Below are 8504 nucleotides of genomic sequence, written 5' to 3' on the forward strand. Positions count from 1 at the left end.
TAAGTCAGGTGATGTTGAGGGTATTAGATTAGGAAATCAGACACTTAAAGTAGTAAAGGAGTTCTGCTATTTGGGGAGCAAAATAACTGATGATGGTCGAAGTACAGAGGATATAAAATGTAGACTGGCAATGGCAAGGAAAGCGTTTCTAAAGAAGAGAAATTTGTTAACATCGAGTATAGATTTAAGTGTCAGGAAGTCATTTCTGAAAGTATTTGTATGGAGTGTAGCCATGTATGGAAGTGAAACATGGACGATAAATAGTTTGGACAAGAAGAGAATAGAAGCTTTCAAAATGTGGTGCTACAGAAGAATGCTGAAGATTAGATGGGTATATCACATAACTAATGAGGAAGTATTGAATAGGATTGGGGAGAAGAGAAGTTTGTGGCACAACTTGACCAGAAGAAGGGATTGGTTGGTAGGACATGTTCTGAGGCATCAAGGGATCACCAATTTAGTATTGGAGGGCAGCGTGGAGGGTAAAAATCGTAGAGGGAGACCAAGGGATGAATACACTAAGCAGATTCAGAAGGATGTAGGTTGCAGTAGGTACTGGGAGATGAAGCAGCTTGCACAGGATAGAGTAGCATGGAGAGCTGCATCAAACCAGTCTCAGGACTGAAGACCACAACAACAACAACAACAACAACAAAGGCTGATGTAGTTAGCTTCATAGACATATTTAGTAGAGTAGTGGGACGTTGTGGTCCCAGTGACGTAACTATACTTCGTGATCTGAATATTGAGGCAAAATCTTCCAGTTTGTGTAATATGATGTTAATAGATACTCTTAACCCATATAATCTCGTAAATGTAGTAAATAGTGATACCAGGGTAACAAAGTCCACATCTAGCAGAATTGATTACGTTATACTATGTAAACATATTAAAGACAGTGTTAGGTGCTGGAATATGGATTTTCACTACTCTGACCACAAAGGCCAGCTTGTAGAGTATGTAAACACAAGCATCCCAAAAATGACAAAAGTTACCGAAAATAAAAAATCCTAAAAGAGGATAACATCCTTGCCCTAAGAAATAAATTAGCTATAGAGGACTGGGATCTGGTTTACCAGAATGGAGGATCAGAAAACAAATGGGCCAAATTCTATGATACTATGCTAAGACACTTTGACAGATGCTGCCCTGTTAAAAAAATACAAAGAGTGTTCACCCATAACCAAAGTGCAAAAACCAACAGACTGATACTTCCAGCAAATATGATAAAACTCAGGCAAAACATCCAGGACCTGAATGTGTTACACAAGTCAACAAACCTGCAGGTTTTTAAGGCCAAGTACAACGAAGCCAAGAAAATCTTTAAGAAAGAGCTTTCAAATCTAAGGAAACAGATATACAGCACTGAAATAGCTCAATCAGACAATATAGCCAAGACCTCGTGGAGAATTGTAAATCAATTTCACAAAGCCACACCGAAGCCAGAAACTGAAATTGTAAATATAAGACATGAAGGAAACACAATTAAAGATCCTAATAAAGTCTGCAATGTTTTCAATAAATACTTTATATCTGCAGCTGTTAGTCCAGTTAATAACACAATTGTGAGTAGTGAGGTAAAGCTCTGCCCCTTTGAAGAGCCACCTTTTGAATTCAAACAAGTAAGTGAAAAAGAAATAGGCAGGATAATAAATAACCTAAAGAATAAGTACTCATTCGGATGGGATGGTTTGAGTAGTATCGTGATTAAAAAATGTAATAAGGAATTAGTTAAAATAATCACCCACCTGGTAAACTGCAGTATTAGAGAACATACATTTCCAAATGTATTGAAATGGAGCACAGTTAAACCAGTGCATAAAAAAGGATCCAAGGAAGAGGTTTCAAATTTCAGGCCCATATCATTAATACCTGTCTTCAGCAAAGTATTTGAAGTTGTGCTGCTGACACAACTTAGTGACTATTTCTTGAAAAATAAGTTCCTAACAGACACACAACATGGATTCCGAAAAGATCATAGTACTATCACAGCAATTACGGGATTTCTTCACAAAACGTATGGTGCCCTTGATCAAGGAATGCAAACAGCTGGCATATTTCTAGACCTCGCTAAAGCCTTGGACTCGGTAAACCATGGGTTACTTTTAAGTAAACTTGAGTCATACAATCTAAATGCTGCACCCATGCAATTGCTGGCTACATATTTATTTAACCGCAAGCAGTGTACAAAGCTGACTTACAAAATCAATAATCAGATCATTAATTTCCAGTCCAAATATGAGACAGTCACACAAGGTGTACCCCAGGGCTCAATTTTGGGCCCTTTCCTTTTCTTAGTGTACATAAATGATATAGAAAAACCTTTCAACTCCCAATTGGTAACCTATGCAGACGATACCTCACTTTTATTTCTTGGTAAACAAAATGATTAGTTAATGTTGGTAGCAACTGAGGGCCTACGTCAAATAACTACTTATTTCCAAGATCAAGGTTTGAAAGTTAATATCAGTAAATCTCAGTTATTGCCATTTAAACTTACAAACTCACACCAAACCTCTATCAGTAACATAGGTGGAATTGAAGTAGTGGACACAGAAGGCTGCTGATTTCTAGGTATTCACCTAGATGAAAATCTAAGATGGGTAAACCATATCAAATTTTTATGCAATAAAATCAGCAGTTCATTACATCTAATTAGCCAGTTATCAAAAGTAGTCCCACATCAGACATTAAAAACAATTTATTATGGAACCATTTTTGCACAGTTTAATTACGGAATAGAGATATGGGGTTGTGCTGCCGACATACATATGAACAGAATATTAACCCTACAGTGTGCAAAAAAGAGAGAAGTAAAAAAAATGAGAAGGAAAATACATGTCCCACGCCCGGGTTCCCGGGTTCGATTCCCGGCGGGGTTAGGGATTTTCTCTGCCTCGTGATGGCTGGGTGTTGTGTGCTGTCCTTAGGTTAGTTAGGTTTAAGTAGTTCTAAGTTCTAGGGGACTTATGACCACAGCAGTTGCATCCCATAGTGCTCAGAGCCATTTTTGAAAATACATGGGTGCGCTGGTGGAAGAGAAGGCTGTGTAGTACTCAAGTGGGAAAAGGGAAAGGGGCAAGTGGGTGAAGGACTGTGACTGATGAAGGTTGAGTCCAGAGGGTACACGAGTGTAGGATTTATCTGCAGGGAGAGTTCCTACATTTTCAGTTCAGAAAAACTGGTGTTGTTAGTAAGGATCCAGATGGCACAGACTGTGAAGCAGTTACGGAAGTGAAGAATTTTGTGTCAGTTACTGTGCTCAGGAACTGTGTGGACCAACTGTGTGTATGTCAGAAACCATTCATTCAGACAGACAGTTTGTTGGTTGTCATGCCCGTGTAAAATGCAGCATAGTGGTTGCAGCTTAGCTTGTTGATCATATGATTGCTTTCACAGGTAGTCATGCTTTAATTGGGACATGTGATGTTTGGACTGGACTGGAGTAGGTGGTCTCGGGAGGATGTATGGCGCAGGTCTTGCAAGTAGGTCTATTACAGAGATATGAAACATGAGGCAAGTGAGTGGGAGCAGGGGTCGAGTAGGCATGAAAGAAGATGCTATATAGGTTTGTTTTCCATTGGAACAGCACTGTGGGAGGGGTGGCAAGGATAGTGAATAGGATGTTCTTCATTTCAGGGCACAATGAGAGATAGTGAAGAATGTGGTTCAGCAGCTCCTGTCCTGTGTGGTACCAATTTATGATGGGAATGCTCCTCTGTGGCTGGATGGTGGTACTTTGCATGGTGATGGGTGGCTGTAGAGATAAGGCATGGAACATCTATTTCAGTACAAGACTGAGAGGATAATTTTGGTTTGTGAAGGCCTCAGTGAGATGGTTGTTGCATTTTGAGAGGGACTGCTTGTCACTACAGAAGCAAAAAGCCAGAAGGGAATAGGTAAGAGCTGTCAAAGTTGTGGTATTGCTGGTGGTTTGTAGGCTTGATATGGATGGAGTTACTGATGTAGCCATCTCTGAGAAGGAGGTCAACATACAGGAAGGTGGCCTGTTGGGTTGAGGAGAGCCAGGTGAAGCAAATGGGGGAGAATTTATTGAGAGTCTGGGGGAATGCGAGGCAGGATGCCCTCACCCTAAATCCCAATTACAATAATACCATCAGTGAATCTGAACCAGGTCAAGGTTCTGGGATTCTGGGTGGTTAGGAAGGATTCCTCTAGATGGCCCATGAATAGCTTGGCATGGGATCGGTGCCATGCAGGTGTCCATTGCTGTGCCTCAGATTTGTGTGTAGGTGGTGTCTCAAAGGTGAAGTAGTTGTAAGTTAAGATATAGTTGGTTGTTGTGACCAGGAAGCAAGTTGCACGTTTGGGATCCATTGGACCTTAGGAAAGGAAGTGTTCAATAGCAGGAAGACCATTGGCATTAGGGATGTTAGTATAAAGGGAGGTGGCATCAATAGTGATAAACCAGGCACTGTGTGGTTAAGGAACAGTAACTATGGACAGTCAGTGGGGGAAATTGTCAGTGTCTTTTATGTAGGAGGGAAGGCTGCAGATGATAGGCAGATGGTGTTGTGGCATATGGACTTAATGAAGCATGTAGAAGGTAGGAGTGCTTGCAGTGGTAGGTGCAATGAAGCATGTAGAAGGTAGGAGTGCTTGCAGTGGTAGGTGCGAGGGGAGAAAGAGGCACAGAGAGAGAGATACAGTGGAGAGGTGAGATCAGCCTAAGTATGGGAAGAAAGACACCTCAGCCCCCTCCTTAACCATATCACCCAGATTACATCTCCCACCATGCACAGTTATTTGAAGTTTGCCTCTGCAGCCAGACATAAGGGTGGGGGGGGGGGGGGGGGTGTTGACTTCAGAAGAAGGCCCTTTGGCTCAAGAGGTTACATGTTTAGCAGTAGTTTAGTTATGACTGTCTGGGATACAACATCTCCAATATATGGAGAGTAGCAATCTATCATTCTTGTAGTATTGTCATTATGATTATGCAAATACTTTATTATGAACCAAGACTGATCTAACTTTGCTCACAGTTGCCCCTAGTTTCCCATCTCAGAATTAGCCCAAATGGGGAAGCTCATAGCAAATCTAATCCCCAGTTGCACTAACTGCTAATGAGTAGAAGAAAAATTACTAATTTCCTAACCTTTGACAAGCTAGCAATAAAGAATAGTGTTTAATTATAACTCAGGTGAGAGGTAGGAAAAGTCATTATTGAGATATGCTGCCACTACCCCATGCTCCCACTCACCATTAATTTATCAGGAGTTTGTTGACACCCTGTTACCCATTGCACCTGAAGTTTTCTGGGAATTTTTTTCCAAGTTTGAGTAAACACCCTGATAAACATTTACATGAATTTTACAGGTTCTCGTTGTAAGTGTGCCACATAGACATGATCTAATCGAGGAATCATGTGTAAACAAAGAAATAAAGTGAACAAATAATAAATTCAGGAAGATCTGCTGTGCTTTTAAGTGTGCAACTTTTGTGGATGCAAACAGCTCAGTGAGAAATCATTCCACGAGGCATGGACAGCACAGGAACTATTATGGAAAAAAGATGATGGGTGAAAAGATACTAGAAGAAATAAGCCGTATAACAGTAGAAAAGTTCCCTAAAATCCCACTCCAAATGAGAGCAGAAGCAGAAGAAACGAATACCTTAACAAGAGCAACATTTGCTGAAGCACTAAAAACATCAACATCTGCTATAGTAAATATTAAAATGTCATCAGCTGCCACAGCTAGTATAAATAATCAATCAGCATCATCCACTTCAAGTAGGAAAAGCAACAGAAACAAGAAACCTGCGGCACAACAGGATTTTTGGTATCCAGCCATAATGAAAACTCCAAGATAACAGTGTTAAACGAACGGAGAAATACCATCGGTGCTCACTGCCCTGTTCTGAAGATTATGACTCTAAATGTGCAGTGCCACAAGAACAAATATTGTGAACTTCAAATAGCAGTAAGTAACACCCAACCTGATGTCTTGTGTATTACTGAACATTGGTGTAAGGACCAAGAAATAAGTAGTATTCATATTAATCCATTTAAACTGGCAAATCATTATAGTAGGAAAATTGCAAAAGGTGGTGGAGTCGGTATTTACCTTAGACAAGAGTTAGAATTTAAAAAGAGATGTGATGCAGAGAACTTAAGTATTGAAAAATTTTTTGAAGCAGGTGCTGTCCAGCTATATGGCCTGATGAAAAAAATCATAGTCATAACAGTGTATAGGTCACCATGTGGAAACATAGAAGTCTTTTTTGATAAATTAGAATTCTTACTAAATACTGTTTACAAAAAAGAAACTGTGATTATTCTTTGTGGTGATTTCAATATTAATCTTCTAGTTGAAAGTCAACAAAAAAGGCAATTTTTGGACATATTAAAGAGTTTCAACATGTCACCACACATAAACAATTCAACTAGAATAACAAACACCTCCAATAGCCTCATAGATAACATTTTCTCAAATATGTCAGCAACTGACATAGAGGTAACAAACATAGATTTAGGATTGTCTGACCACAATGCTCTCAAAATTGAAATTCCTTTAAGGGCAAAGGAAGATAAAGGTGTAAATAATATTTACAAAAGAAACTTCTCTGTGGACAGCTGTCATCAGTTCATAAGTATCTTAGAAAATGAAAATTGGTTAGATGTTATGAAACAGTCAAGTGCAGATGAGGCATATAGGGTATTTGCATTGATTTATATGATGAACTTTGAGATGTGTTTTCCAAAGAAACTGATCAGAATCAAGTCTACTGGACACATAAAGTCAAGTTCTTGGATGACTCTTGGCATTAAGAAATCATGTGAAAACATGAAAAAACTGAATTCAGAGTTGAGGGAGTGTACAGATACTGATTTTATAGAATATGTAAAGAGGTATAGGAAAATATACCGCAGAGTAATTGCAAATGCAAAGTTATTAAGTAATAATTTTGTGGCGGCGTTCGTAGCGACAAACAATTCGCTGTAGAAACGGCTTACGAAGTCACCGCCACACTTTTAATAGCGGGTCGACCGGTCCGCTGGAACAGTGAACAGAAAGATGAAAACCCAAACACTCTGATTAAATAAAAGTTGGTACTTATCTTTATTAACGAAGATACAGGAACACAGTAGTGAACTACGTGTCTACAGAAATCTGTCTAGTTCGAGTCGGAGCGGCTAGGTCAGCGTCGGCTGACGACAAACAACAACTCTGCTGCGATGAACACACAACTGACTAGCAAGTACACAATTCGGTGGCGAGTATACAACTGAGCGGCGAATACAGAACTGTCCTAGCGCTCGCGACTCCAGCGCTTAAGAAGCCAGAAGCCAGCGGTGGCGCGCGCAGACTTGCGGCGATTTCCTGTCTCGCTGGCGCTGCTTATGCGGACGGCGTCCAGACTGTGATGCTGCCAACCTTTTGGCAGCAGTCTCGGGTGGCATTACTGGCTAGGATATAACACTCCTCCCCCCCAAATCGCCGCACCGTCGTTGAATAATGACGTGGCGAGCGTCGACGGCGGGGGAGGGGTGTGGCCGCAGGCGTAGCAGAAGAGACCGGGGCGGAGACTGTTGTCGGTGGCAGTCCCCAGTCTGCACCCCAGCATTGGCTGCGCGGGGCCTCGGGAAACACCGACTGAAAACCGAGGTCAGGGTGCACGCCTGTGACCACGGGCGCAGCTTCTGGTACTGGACGCGACGGGGTGTCGGGACCCACGAAGAGAGGCAGCGTCTCCTGACGCTGCGTCGACGGCTGCCGAGTGGGCGCTGGACAAGGCGCTGCGGTGTCAGACTCCTTGGGGGTGCCCAAGGAAAGCGGCTGCAGGACAGGTTGCACAGCCACCGCTTGGGAAGGCGGCCCGGCTGAGGGGTCGACGTCCATCAGCTCCGAAGGCGGTGGCGACTGAAGAGGGACTGCAGGCGCCGGAGCGACCACCTGGGGTGCTCCCGGATGAAGCTGCGCGGGAGGCATCAACGGGACGGGCTGTCGGCGTGGTAGCGGCGACGGCTGCTGCTGCTGCTGCTGCCCTGGGGGCGGCAGCTAAGTCGGAAGGCGCGGCTGGCACCCGCCGCGGACCAAATCTGTGGACAAAGAACGAGCGGCAGAATCCGGGTGGCCAGCGCGGCGCAACTGGTTCTGATGCCTCCTGTGCACCCCAGTAGCACCTTGAACAGTATAAAAACCGCGACCCTGGACACTTATCACGGTACCACGTTCCCAACGACGGCGACCGTGATAAACTCTGAAAAAAACGGCATCGTTGCGCTGAAAACGCGTGCGATGCTCAGAAGCAGCGGGTCGATCCGGGGGGTGCAACAACCGTAGTAGGGTGCGATGACGACGGCCGTGGAGAAGCTCCGCAGGCGAAGGGCCGTCGCGTCGCGTGGCGTGGTCCGGTACGACGACAGGAACGTGATGAGGGCCTGCTGACGAGAGTGCATAGCACGAAGGCGGTCCATATGATCCTTGAATGTGCGTACAAAACGTTCCGCTGCACCATTCAATTGAGGGTGGAACGGCGGA

At 43.2% G+C, this 8504-nt stretch overlaps 1 protein-coding gene across 1 annotated transcript; it reads left to right on the forward strand.

The window, feature by feature from the left end:
* The first annotated feature begins 5532 nt into the window (after nucleotides 1-5532).
* LOC126234314 (uncharacterized) lies at nucleotides 5533-8143 on the forward strand. The gene is made up of 2 exons (XM_049943002.1): nucleotides 5533-5685; nucleotides 7661-8143. Exons 1-2 carry the CDS (start codon nucleotides 5533-5535, stop codon nucleotides 8141-8143), a joined length of 636 nt encoding a protein of 211 aa, XP_049798959.1.
* Nucleotides 8144-8504: the final 361 nt, after the last annotated feature.

Source organism: Schistocerca nitens, chromosome 1, assembly GCF_023898315.1.
Source record: "Schistocerca nitens isolate TAMUIC-IGC-003100 chromosome 1, iqSchNite1.1, whole genome shotgun sequence".
Taxonomy (NCBI): Eukaryota; Metazoa; Arthropoda; class Insecta; order Orthoptera; family Acrididae; genus Schistocerca; species Schistocerca nitens.

Coding starts and splice junctions, on each gene's coding strand:
- LOC126234314 (XM_049943002.1), top strand. CDS start 5,533: ATGATGGGTGAAAAGATACTAGAAGAAATAAGCCGTATAACAGTAGAA. Junction 5,686..7,660: donor AAACATCAACATCTGCTATA/GTAAATATTAAA, acceptor CCACGGGCGCAG/CTTCTGGTACTGGACGCGAC.